Below are 13,875 nucleotides of genomic sequence, written 5' to 3'. Positions count from 1 at the left end.
GGAGGTAAACACCTTGGCAGACAGAAACGGACACTGAAAAATTAGCTGGAGCATGAAGCTGTGCAGTGTCTAACAGATAGTGGACAGCAAGGGGACTGTTTAAACATATCACTGATCATGATTTCCGGACTTTACCTAGTGTTTGCATTTCATGGGATTTTGTTTTTCCTCATTGAGAGCACATTTCAATATATTTGCCTTTTATGTTCTTAATTTCTCCTTTTTAAGTGGTGTGCCATTTTAAAATAATGACAATGGTTGCATATATATTTTATAAAGTCATTAAATGTAGCAATGAAGAACCTGAGACTCTTTTGACTTGGGATTGCCATCTCCTGTATCCTGCATTGCTACCTGCACAATTGAATAGTCCCCAAAGGCTTGGATTTCCTGAAAGGGGCACTTAGTATGCAGCTGGCCTCTCCCCATTGATGCCCACCTGCTGAAGTCAGTGACATTCTACACATTTGCTTCAGCAGGAGGACTGCCACATGCTGCTCCCACAATCTGGATAGAATTATTTTTTAAATCATCAGTACCATCTTCTCACTACTAATAAAACCATGGCAATTCTGGAGAAAAAGCAGAAAGAGGAATCAAGAGGGGAGAATGTCAGTCCTCATATAACTAGGAATGGAAACCATGGCCACAGGCATGGAACCTCATCTGATTTCAGCATTTTTCTTTTCTTTTCTTTTCTTTTCTTTTCTTTCTTTCTTTCTTTTTTTTTTTTTTTCACTTTTGTTCTTGTCACATAGGCTGGAGTGCAATGGTACAATCTTGGCTCACCGCAACCTCCGCCTCCCAGGTTCAAACGATTCTCCTGCCTCAGCCTCCTGAGTAGCTGGGATTACAGGCCTGCCACCATGCCCAGCTAATTTTTGTATTTTTGGTAGAGAAGGGGTTTCACCATGTTGGCCAGGCTGGTCTCGAACTGCTGACCTCAGGAGATACACCCTACCAGCCTCCCAAAGCATTTCGCTTTTCAAAGGAAATACGCATAGTTGGCTTCAGTCTCTCTGGTTTGATGAATAACATGCTGTTTTATTCATAGGTCCTTGAAATTATTTAAATAAAACCCCACAAAAATAAATTTGAGTTGTTTTGTTTTTCAGGAAAAAAAAATACTCAAGATTTGATATACAGCAACTTCAACTTTCTTTTAGGAGTATTGTTAAATGAGTAGAAATTACAGGCTGCATTTTAGATTTTGCTCTGGAGCCCTTCATAATTTTAAATGCTGGTTGCCATCTAAGTCATGCAACTCATTGGTACTTACGAACTACCAGCTTTGATCCCAGCCAAGATAATATTTTGAAGTTGTCTTTGAATGCGTATATTTGACATTTTAGTGGCATCAGTCGGTCTCCATTGGTCAACATTTTTTTTTTTTTTTACTTTGACATCTATGTGTTCAATTTAGGCCCAGATGTATTAGAATTATAGCCTTGGAAGGGATCTAACTGATTTTCTGGGTAAATTCTATCATCTTACAATTGAAGACACTGAGACTGAGAATGGGTCTGGACTTGTAATGATCCCTTATCTGACCTCTGAGAAGCCACAATTTTATTCCTGGTCTAGTAATTCCTAAAGCAATATTCTTTCCACGGAGAACATCCTCAGATCTTTATTGTACTTGGTATATTGAAAAGGATGTCAATTTTGGTGCTAGCATGATGCAGGAAGCCCTATTTGTCACAGTGTAAGTAGCTTGATAACCCAAGGAAATCCCCACATTAAACTAAGTGGAGGTGCAAGCCTTAAAATTCCCCTTTAACAAGCTGGACATCAGATTGAGTTATTTATGCCCTTCAATATCTTATCATCTTAGGACTCAAAGGGCACCTAGATGATTTGTTTTCTAATCTTTATTTATTTATGTGTTTATTTATTTATTTAAGACAGAGTGTCGCTCTGTCACCCAGGCTGGAATGCAGTGGCACGATCTCCACTCACTACAACCTCTGTCACCCAGGTTCAAGCGATTCTCCTGCCTCAGCCTCCTGAGTAGCTGGGACTACAGGTGCCTGCCACCACACCTGGCTATTTTTTGTATTTTTTTAGTAGAGATGGGATTTCACCATGTTGACCAGAATGGTTTGGATATCTTGACAATGTGATCCAACCGCCTTGGACTCCCAAAGTGCTGGGATTACAGGCGTGAGCCACCGTGCCTGGCCTTAATCTTTATTTTTATTTATTTTGTTTTTTGAGACAATTCTCTGTCGCCAAGGCTGTAGGGCAGTGGTGTGATCTCAACTCACTGCAACCTCCACCTGGCAAGCTCAAGCAATCCTTCCACCTAGCCTCTTGAGTAGCTGGGACAAGAGGCGCACACCACCATGCCTGGATGGTCCTTTTAGGGGGGAGGTTTTTGTTGTTGTTGTTGTTGTTTTTTGGGGGGTTTTGTTTGTTTGTTTTGGGTAGAGACAAGGTTTTGCTATGTTGTCCAGGCTGGTCTTGAACTCAGAGAGGATTGCACAAGCAATCCTCCCACCTTGGCCTTTCAAAGTGCTGGGAATATAGGCATGAGTCACTGCATCTGGCCCCTTTCTAATCTTTAATTAACTCTTCCACAGTCAGTATTATTTAAATGAGATTCAAGCTTATCCTTAAAATATGTATTTGTGTGTATTAATTTTGTAGCCTGCATGGCATAGGGGAAAGAGCATCGGATAAGAAGCTAAGAACTAGGAACCTAGACACCTTTTTTTAGCCTATTACCATGAAATATTTACTTACTTGAATCCTAGGAAAAGCCACTGAAGCCAGATCCAGGATAAGAGTAGAATGATAAGAGCAGCCGGGAAGGAAAATGTAAACCATGATCCAAAGTTGAGGCAACGACAGTCAGGATAGCGTCTGTGTGAAAACATGGAGACATATTCAGGGAAGGAGAGACAGGTGGAATCATTTCAGATTGTAACAGGAAAGCAGCAGTCCACCTCTTTCCTGTGTTGCTGTCCAAGAAGGAAGTCCTGGAATATACTCATCATTAAGTAGAGTACTTTTACCCCTTATCTCCTGTCTTGATTCTGTAACTGCATAATTATCGCTGCATCCCATAAAAGCAAGAGTCGATATGTTTTGATTTTTGTTCTCTATATTTAATCTTTAAGGACGTGCTTGTGGAAAAAACCCAGCGCAGTGCTTGGTACTCATTAAATGCACAAGAAATAGGTGTTCATGAGGTGTGTGCGTTTTGTTGTCACTACTCAAATCATCAGTATATGAACAAGGAAAGACACATAAGCAGAATTGGGAACGGGTGAAAATTAATGGGACTGAATGTCTGTTCCCATTTCACCTTGGTGACTAGAATTCTTGGCCCTGTGAAAGAACTCTGATCCAGCCCAAGTCATCTCCCAAGGCTGTTTTCCCCTCTGTTTCTTCTACCTCAAAGCACAGCAACCATCGAACCAGGTATATGGTAGCTCTTTCTTCCTAGAACCAGGTGGTGCTTTGGGGCACAGTCAAATGGAATAACTCTGAGCCAGATAAAAATAATTAAAAGTTCTGAAGAAATCAACAACTTTTCTTTTTATCTTACCTAGTTATTTTTCAACTTTTAAACTCACATAATAACAGCAACAACAAAAGGTCAGACACTAGCACAGTTTCTTTGGTAACCTCACATTCATTGTTCTAAAATGTCTCATACCAAATAAATTCTTATATAGTCATCTATTTTATAACTACGGAGAAACAATAGGAAATTTGAGAAATAGTTGTCTTTACTTTTTTTCTAAAAGCAGTAACACAGAGATAAATTTGAAAATCTGAAAAACAAAGATATACAGAAGTAATGAAAACATTGTTAGCATATTTTAATATTCTTGAAGTCATAAAATATGTAGAACTTTATAGAAATATAGATTTGCATTTTTTCTATTTGAATCATACTTTGTCTTTTATCATTTAAAAATCATGTAAGTAATAAAATATTTCATGTTATATCTATGTAGCAAATTTATTCACTTTAGAATGTTTCTTTTTCTACTTTAAGATGGTTCTTAATAATAATGGGTCCTCAAAACTCTAGATTTCTAAGGTTTTCAATAATTTTCTTTGAGCTTATGAAAAGTTACTAATCTCCCTAGGCCCTACAATTATCTTTAGCAACTTGAGGATAATTTTTATCTACCTTGAAGAGATCCAAATATTAGCTTACATATTTATGCAATTAGAAAGTGACAAATGATAATTAAAGATGTTAGAAAATTGGCAGTGTGGTGAATGGAAAAATGCTTTATCACATCCATGAGGCTCTACTGAAAACTGTTCGTTTTTGAAAAATGTTTGTTGTCTCCAATTGGAAAATAAAGTAACGGGGGAAAAGCTGATTTCCCATTAACATTAGACTTGGATTACGGGATGACCTATGTTATTCTGTATACAACCTAACGACACTCAGGAATGCTGCTTGGATTAGGTTTAGACCCATGTCCTCAAGCCTAATTTCACTTTTCACCATCTGTGGCTCATATCTTGAAATCAGTATGCAGAGTTCTCTCTACCCACTGGAGAGAATCCTGCAAAATGTATTTGACTGAAGACGGGCTTTTCAGAATTTTTGCCTGAAGGAATAGTTTCTTTAGAAAAATGAAAGCCTGAAAAAGTTAAACTTTGTTGTTTTGTTTAGTTTAATAGTATCGAAGTATATAAACAACCACATGGGACTATGCCTCTTTAATCATAACCTTTACCCTTATACCTAGAGTGAATATTTTGAGCGAATAAAGAAATGTATGGCATACTCTAAGGATTTTCTTTTGCTGTGATGTTCCTTTTCCCACTCTTTCTCATATCCTACAAGTGAAGAGACTTCAAACATGCGTCTAAAGCAAATACAGATTTCTTCTGTCATGAACTATGCTAAGAGATTTAATTCTGATGAAATCCTTTTCTTTTACCTAACACTGGTGTCTACCAAGTGCCAGGTGCTTTCCAAGCTACTGAGGACATAGTGGTGAATGAGATTGACCTGGTGCAGGCTCTCATGAAGTTTATGTTCAAGTAGGGAACACAGGCAATAAACATGTAAACATATAACAAAATAGGAAATAAAGCAGAATGATGTAATAAAACATGATTGGGGAAGGGGGAAATTTTACATAATGTTGTCAGAGAAGGTAACGTTTTAGATGAAACCTAAATAGCAAGAAGGAGCCAGTCATGTGAATAACTAGGAAACAGCATTCCAGACAGAGGAAATAGCAATTACAAAGTCCTTGAGTTAGGAATGAGTTTGTCGCACTTGTGGAGAGACAGGAGACCACTGTGGCTGTGGGTAGTGAGTTAAGGTGAGTGTGACATGAAAGAAGTAGTCAATAGGGATCAGATCATATATAACCTTGTAGCCAGTCTGAAAGAATTTGGATTTTATTACAAATGCAATAAGGACTAATTGGAACATAGTAAGTTAGTAACGTGACATGATCTACTTAGTAATTGACCTAAAACAGATTGGCTCCTGGATGCATTCTCAGGATTGAAGGCAACAAGAGTGGAAACAGCGTGTGATGTTCAGGATGTGGTAGGCAGAGTTCCAAAATATGACCCAAATTCCTGCCGCCTAGTGTGCATGCCTTGTACAATCTCCTCTTCTGTGTGGGTAGAATCTGGGAATATGATGAGATATCACTCCTGTGATTAGGTTGCTTAGTGAAAAGAGTGAAGGGATTTTCCTTAGGTAATCAGAGTCCCTATCAATTGATAGAGTTAATCAAAAGCACGAACTACCCTGGGTAGGCCTAACTTAATCAGGTGAGCCCTTAAAAGAGAGTTTCCTGCTGGCCTGAAGAAGCAAACGTCCTGTTGTCAGAGGATGGGGTCCTGTAGCAAGGGCCTGAGGGCAGCCTTTAGAAGCTGAGAGTGACCCCATGCCAACAACCAGCAAGAAAATGGACACCTCAGTAATTAAACTGCAAGGAACCAAATTCTCCTGACAACCTCAATGAGCTTGGAGGAATACCTTGAGCCTCTATCTACGTTACAGGTCCAGTTGCCACCCTGCTGTCAGCCTGGTAAGATCCTGAGCAAGAGCCCAGCTAACCTTTGCCTGGAGTCTTTTTTAAAAAAATTCTTAAAATTTTTAATTTTTGTGGGTACATAGTTGGTGTATATATGTATGGGGTTCCTGAGATATTTTGATAAAGGCATTCAATTTGTAATAATCATACCATGGAAATGGGATTATCCATCCCCTCAAGCATTTATCCTTTATGTTACAAACAATCCACTTATACTCTTTTAGTTATTTTTAAATATACAATTAAATTATTAACTATAGTCACCCTGTTGTCCTATCAAATACTAAGTGTTGTTCATTCTTTCTGTTAATTTTGTACCCATTAACCATCTCCACCTTCCAGCCCACACCCTATTATCCTTCCGAGTCTTGGGTCACCATTCTTCTACTGTCTATCACCATTAGTTCATTTGTTTTGATTTTAGATCCCACAGATAAGTGAGAACATATAATGTCTTTCTGTGCCTGGTTTATTTCACTTAACATACTGACTTCCAGTTCCATTTATGTTGTTGCAAATGACAGGATCTCATTCTTTTTTTATGGCTAAACAGTATTCCATTGTGTATGTGTACCACATCTTCTTTATCCATCTGTTGATGGGCACTTAGGTTGCATCCAAATCGTGGCTATTATTAATACACACAGTATTGCAACAAACATGGGAGTGCAGATATACCTTCCAAATACTGATTTTCTCTCTTTTAGGTATATACCCTGCAGTGGGATTGCTGAATCACATGGTGGATTTATTTTAGTTCTTGAGGAACTTCTGAACTGTTCTCCATACTGGTTGTACTAATAATTTACATTCCTACCAACAGTGTATGAGGGTTCTCTTTTCTCTACATCCCCACCAGCATTTGTTATTGCCTGTCTTTTGGATAAAAGCCATTTTATCTGGGGTAAGATGATATCTCATTGTAGTTTTGATTTACATTTCTCTGATGATCAACAATTTTGAATGCCTTTTCATATGCCTGTTTGCCATTTGTATGTCTTCTTTTGAGAAATATTCAAATATTTTGCCCATTTTTAATTGTATTATTAGATTTTTTCATATGGAGTTGTTTGAGCTCCTTATATATTCTGGTTATTAATAATTTGTTAGATGGAAAACTTGCAAATATTTTTTCTCATTCCGTGGATTATCTATTCATGTTGTTGATTGTTTCCTTTGCTGTGCAGAAGCTTATTAACTTGATGTGATGCTATTTGTCCATTTTTGCTTTGGTTGCCTGGACTTGTGGGGTATTAGTCAAGAAATTTTTGCCCAGACCCATGTAGTAGAGAGTTTAATCAATGTTTTCTTGTAGTAGTTTCTTAGTTTGAGGTCTTAGGCTTAAGTATTTAATTTATTTTGATTTCATTTTTGTTTATGGCAAGAAATAAGGGTCTAGTTTTATTCTTCTGCATATGGATATCCAGAGTTCCCAGCACCATTTATGGATAAGACTGCTTTTTCCCCAGTATATGTTCTTGGCACCTTTATCAAAAATGAGTTCACTGAAGATGTATGGATTTGTTTCTGGGTTCTCTATTCTGTTCCATTGGTCTATGTGTCTGTTTTTATACAAGTACTATGCTGTCTTGATTACTATAGCTCTGCAGTATAATTAGAAGTCACGTAATGTGATTCTTACAGTTTTGATCTTTTTGCTAGAGATAGCTTTGGCTATTCTGGTTCTTTTGTAGTTCCATATACATTTTAGATTATTTTTCTATTTCCGTGTAGAATGTCATTGACATTTTCATAGGGATTGCCTTGAATCTGTAGATTGCTTTGGGTAGTATGAACCTTTTAATTCTTATCCATGAACATGGAATATCTTCCCATTTTTTTGGTGTCCTATTCAATTTCTTTCATCCCTGTTTCATAGTTTTTATTACAGAGATCTATCACTTCTTTCCTTAATTCTTAGGTACTTAGTTTTATTTGGGGCTGTCATAAATGGAATTACTTTTTAAAATTTCTTTTTCTGATTATTCACTGTTGGCATATACAAATGCTACTGATTTTTTTTTTTTTTTTTTTTTTTTTTTTTGAGACAGAGTCTTGCTCTGTCCCCCAGGCTGGAGCGCAGTGGCCGGATCTCAGCTCACTGCAAGCTCCGCCTCCCGGGTTCAGGCCATTCTCCTGCCTCAGCCTCCCGAGTAGCTGGGACTACAGGCGCCCGCCGCCTCACCCGGCTAGTTTTTTGTATTTTTTAGTAGAGACGGGGTTTCACCATTTTAGCCAGGATGGTCTCGATCTCCTGACCTCGTGATCCGCTACTGATTTTTGTTTGTTGATTTTATATCCTGCAACTTTACTGAATTTGTTTATCAGTTTTTTGGTGGAGTCTTTAATTTTTTTCCAAATATAAGATCATATCATCTGCAAACAAAGATACTTTGACTTTTTCCTTTCCAATTTGGGTTCCTTTTTAACTTTCTCTTCTCTGATTGCTCTAGCTAGAACTTCCAATACTATGTTGAATAACAGTGTTGAAAGTGGGCATCCTTTTCATGCTGCAGATCTTGGGGAAAACCTTTCGGTTTTTTACCCATTCAGTATAATACTAGCTGTGGGTCTGTCATCTGTCATATACAGCTTCTTCTTCTTCTTCTTCTTTTTTTCCTAATGTTATGGTATTTTCTTTCTTTACAGATTTTTCCAGGGTTTTATTGTGAAGGGATGTTGAATTTTATGAAATGCCTTTTCAGCATAAATTAAAATGATTATATAGTTTTTATCCTTCATTTTGTTGTTATGACGTATTATTACATTGATTTATTTGCATATGTTGACACATCTTTGCATCCCAGGGATAAATGCCATTTGGTCATGATGAATGATCTTTTTAATGTATTTGTTGAATTCAGTTTGTTAGTATTTTATTGAGGATTTTTGCAACAATATTCATAAGGTATATTTCTCTGTAGTATCCTTTTATATGTGTCTTTGTCTGGTTTTGGTACCAAGGTAATACTGGACTCATAGCATTTGAAATTATTCCCTCCTGTATTTTTGGAATAGTTTGAGTAGGATTGATATTATTTCTTCTTTAAATATTTGGAAGAATTCAGCAGTGAAGTCATTGGGTCCCAGGCTTTTCTTTACTGGAAGAATTTTATTATGGCTTCAATCTCATTACTTGCTATTAGTTTGTTCAGGTTTCAGATTTCCTCATGGTTCAATCTTGATAGATTGTACATGTCTAGGAATTTGTCCATTTCTTCTAGGTTTTCTAATTTATTGGCATAGAGCTGCTCATAGTTGCTACTGATGATCCTTTGAATTTCTGCAGTATCAGCTACAATTACTTCTTTTTCATCTCTGATTTTACATATTTGGATCTTTTCTCTTGCTTTCTTAGTCTGGCTAAAGATTTGCCAATTTTGTTTAACTTTTTTTTTTTTAAAAAACAACTCTTTGTTTTCGTTGATTTTTGGTATTGTTTTCTTTATTTCAATTTAACTTAATTCTACTCTGATCTTTTCTTCTACTAACTTTGGGTTTGGTTTGCTCTTGCTTTTCTCGTTCTTTAAGATGCATCATTAGGTTATTTGAACTTTTTCTTTTTTTTTCTTTAATGTAGGCACTTAGAGCCATAAACTTCCCTCTTGGTACTACTATTTGCTGTATTCCATATATTTTGATATATTGTGTTTCCATTAACATGTGTTTCAAAAAAATTTTCAATTTCCTGCTGAATTTCTCTATTGACCCACTGGTCATTCAGGAGCATATTGTTTAATTTCCACATGCTTTTATAGTTTCCAAAATTCCTCTTGTATTTGATTATTAGTTTTACTCTATTGTGGTTAGAGAAGATGTTTGATATTATTTAAATTTTTTGAATGTTTTAAGACTTCTTTTGTGACCTAACATATAGTCTATCCTTCAGAATGGTCCATGTGCTGTGGAAAAGAATGTGTATACTGCAGCCATTTGATGAAATGTTCTGTAAATATCTGTTAGATCCTTTTGGCCTATAGTGCAGATTAAGTCCAATGTTTCTTTGTTGACTTTCTGTTTGTAAGGTCCATCTAATGCTGAAGGTGGGGTGTTGAAGTCTTTAGCTATTATCTCTCTCTCTCTATCTCTCTCTCTCTTTAGCTCTAATAATATCTGCTTTATATATGTGGGAGCTCTCATGTTGGTTGCATATATATTTACAACTATTATATCCTCTTGCTGGATTGACCCCTTTATCACTATATAGTGACTCTTCTTATACTTTTTGTCATGAAATCTATTTTGCCTGATATAGGTATAGTGACTCCTGCTCTTTTTTGGTTTCCATTGGCATGGAATATCTTTTTCTATCTCTTTATTTTCAGTCAACTCGTGTCTTTATTGGGTAAGTGTGTTTCTTGTAGGCAACTGTCCAATAGATCTTGTTTTTTATCCATGTAACCACTCTATGTCTTTGGATTGGAGAGTTTAATCCATTTATATTCAATGTTACTACTGATTAGTAAGGACTTACTCTTGCCATTTTGTTATTTGTTTTCTAGTTGTCTTGTGGTCTTTTCTTTTATCTCTACTTCGTTCACTAAAAGGAAGCTTTTAGTCAAGGTGAGTTTCTCTAGTGATATGGTTTAGTTTCTTGCTTTTTATTTTGTATGTATACAGTGAGGCTTGATGTTCTAATGTACTATGGCTCAGCTAGCACTCAAACCACAAGACATAGTCCTTCCCGCTCTCCCTCCCCTTTCTGAAGGCAGTGAAAGCTCACCCTGTGTCCACTGCCACCACAGATCCATGGGGAGCATTGCCAAGCTACCACTGATGTTCCTTTAAGGTCCAAGGGCTCTTCAGTCAGCTTGTGTGGATACTGCCTGGCCTGGGACTCACCTTTCAGTACAGTGGGCTCCCCCTCCTTCCCAGGACAGGTCCATAAATGCCGTCCAAGAACCAAGTCAAGGAATCAGAGACCTTAAGAACCTGCTTGGTGCTCCACCCCTGTGGCCAAGCTGGTACCTAAAGTGCAAGCCAAAGTCCCCTTTACTTTTCCCTCTGCTTTTGTCAAGCAGCAGGAGTCTCACCCCATAGCCCTCACAGGTAAGAATGCACTGATTCTCACCTGAAGCCAGCATCTCTTAGAGACTCACCCAAAGCCCTTGATGTAGTATGTGAGTCTTGCTGCTGGTTTTTCAGGGGCCCAGAGCTTTTCTTTTCTTTTTTTTTTTTTTTTTTTAGATAAAGTCTCACTCTGTTGCCCAAGCTGGAGTGCAGTGGCATGATCTTGGCTCACCACAACCTCTGCCTCCCAAGTTCAAGTGATTCTCCTGCATCAGCCTCCCGAGTAGCTGGGACTACAGACCTGTGCCACCATGACCAACTAATTTTTGTATTTTTAGTAGAGATGGGGTTTCACTATGTTAGCCAGCCTGGTCTTGAGCTCCTGACCCCGTGATCCGCCCACCTCAGCCTCCCAAAGTGCTGGGATCACAGGCGTGAACTACCACGCCTGGCTGACGAACAGCTCTTTAGTTAACAGGTGATGCATCCTCCCAGGACTGAGTCTTCCTTCAGGATAACAGATTTCATTCTGGCCCAGGGTGTCTAGAAATGTTGTCCCAAAACTAGGGCCTGGAAAGGGGGCCAGTACCCTAACTTGCTGTGACTGAGCTGGTATACAAGATGCAAGACAAAGTCCTCTCCACTCTTCCCTCTCCTCTGTTCTCCTCTCCTCGAACAGTAGGAAAGAGTCTTTTTCTTGGAGCTGCAATCTGTGCAACCGGGAATTAGTGAAGAGATGATGTCAGGACTCCCTTAGCTGCCCTGTCTGGTGTCCCAGTAGACTACATTCCCCCAACACAAGTCCTTTGCCTCTAGGCCCAGTTCAGCACTAGGAGATGCCTAGGAGTTGTAGTTTTTGTGACCTAGACTTCCTTTCATGTTTATTTTTGGACCCAGAACACTTTAGCCTGCAGTGGTGAGGGTTGTGGGAAGTCAAGTTCCAACTGCTGGGATGGGCACTCCTTCTCTGGCTAGGGCTGGTTTAAATGCTCTCTCAGTGTGTGGGCATCTGCTGAGTTTGGTCCAGTTTTTCTTTCTGCTATGACAGGGCGGCACTGATTTCAATGCCTCACAATTGCTTTCCCCCACCCCTCCCCATAGCACAAGAATGTTCTCTGCAACATGCTGCCACTGCCAGGGAATGAGGGAGGGGCAGCATCTGTGATTTTAGACTGTTTTCTCTACCTCTTCAGTGCCTCTTTCAATGATATGAAATTAAAAAGAGCTACTGTGAGTGCTCACCTGATTTTTGGTCCTTATGAAGGAGCTTTTCTATGTGTAGATAGATGTTAAATTGGTGTCCTTGCATGGGGTACTATCCACGGAGCCTTCTATTCCACCATCTTGCTCTGCCCCTTTCTGCCTGAACTGTTGACTCACAAAAATAATGAGATAATAAATGTGTGCTGTTTTAAGCCACTAAGTTGATTGCCATTTGTAAGGTAGCAGTAGAAGAGGAATACACAGGGAAACCTATTAAAAGACAAAGAAAGTTCCTCTGAAGTAGGGTAGAGTGGAGTAGATTTTAGTTTACATGTGAAGATAAACAGAAGGCAATAGATTTTATATATACTTGGAATAAAACATAGGAAATAGAGAAAAGATGTCATTATGTTGAAATGGTGAAGTCTGAGGGGAGGTCGGGTTGGCAGGAGGGCAGGGGAGAGGTGGCAGATCATGCATGCTGGAGGTGGCAGATCAAGCATGCTGTTTTGGGATGTGATGACTTGATATGTCCCTCAGTTTTCAAAGTGGTCATGTTGGAATGCAGCTGGATAAATAAGTCTGAAATTCAGAGCAGAGGACAGGGATAGAGATATAAAATTGGTAGTTATCAGCACATAGGTGGTATTACAAACATAGAAATGAGTCTGATAATCTGAGGAGTAATGGAGATTTAGAAGCGAAGTGCTTCTCTTGGGGCACTGTTAGTTTTAGAAGTTAGGTAGAAAGTAGGAATGAGCAGATGAGCTAAGCACTTTTAATTTTATCAAAAATCCTGTGAAGAAAGCATTAAATTTTTATTTTACACAGGAAGAAACTGAGTCTTAGGGGGCTAAGTGGATTGCCCAAAGTCAGATTGTGTAATCAAACTGTATTTTTAACCCAGGAGGAGTTTAAAACACAACCTCTGTCCATTAAACCACCATATCCTCAATTTCAGCCCCCAGGTAAAAAGAGAAAATACCATATATATTACAAAACATTCACAGGCTGGAGTACAGCCTTCATGTTTTCGTGGCATTTTAAAACAACTGTAGAAATGATGCCCCATAACACGGAGATGTGCTTTGACCTAAAGCACATTTATGCATCAAGGTTGACTCTTAGGAAGAGTCATTGTCACTGCATATAACTTATATGTTATATGCAACTTATGCCCCACTGAAAAACAAATAACTTTAATACCTAGGAAATACCCAGAACATAGCTTCAAAAGAATGAATGTAGTCTTGGAAATTTATAACCTTGGAACAGATTTTGGGCATTAAGGGTCACAGTATGCTAGTGTCCACACAAACTATAGACCTTTTGACTGAAGTCAGTTTTGATTATCTCTGAGATAAAGCTACCTTTCTAATTTGTATGTGTGTACTTCCAGAGGATTTTCCTCAAAATATTAAATATTTATCATTCATGATCCAGGCCGAGATTTTTAACAGCAATGGCAAAAGTAGAGCAGTGGCAATAACAACAGCTAACCTTATTGACAAGTTACTATGTGCCAGACCCTCTGCTAGAGCCACATGTGTATTATGGCATTTAATTATTTCAATAATGTTGTGAGTTCTAGTATCATCCCCATTTTACAGAAAAGGAAACTGATAGT

General features: G+C 38.3%; 1 protein-coding gene and 1 long non-coding RNA gene across 5 annotated transcripts in view; one reads left to right on the top strand and one right to left on the bottom strand.

Annotated features, from left to right (window-relative positions):
- LOC105475110 (uncharacterized) overlaps positions 1-13,875 on the top strand; it is a 316,642-nt gene that overhangs the window by 236,989 nt on the left and 65,778 nt on the right. The gene's annotated exons all lie outside the window — the stretch shown is intronic.
- LOC105475119 (solute carrier family 13 member 1) overlaps positions 1-13,875 on the bottom strand; it is a 119,330-nt gene that overhangs the window by 44,915 nt on the left and 60,540 nt on the right. For all 3 annotated transcript variants that reach the window (XR_011622005.1, XM_011730132.3, XM_011730128.2), the window contains exon 8: positions 2,746-2,865. Coding sequence is in view for 2 of the 3 variants with exons in the window: in XM_011730132.3 (XP_011728434.2) it covers positions 2,746-2,865 (120 nt within the window). In the remaining variant the exon portion in view is untranslated. The remainder of the gene's footprint in view (positions 1-2,745; positions 2,866-13,875) is intronic.

This window comes from Macaca nemestrina, chromosome 4 (assembly GCF_043159975.1).
Source record: "Macaca nemestrina isolate mMacNem1 chromosome 4, mMacNem.hap1, whole genome shotgun sequence".
Taxonomy (NCBI): Eukaryota; Metazoa; Chordata; class Mammalia; order Primates; family Cercopithecidae; genus Macaca; species Macaca nemestrina.
The sequence above is the reverse complement of the archived record's forward strand: the minus strand, read 5'-3'. Positions and strand labels throughout refer to the sequence as shown.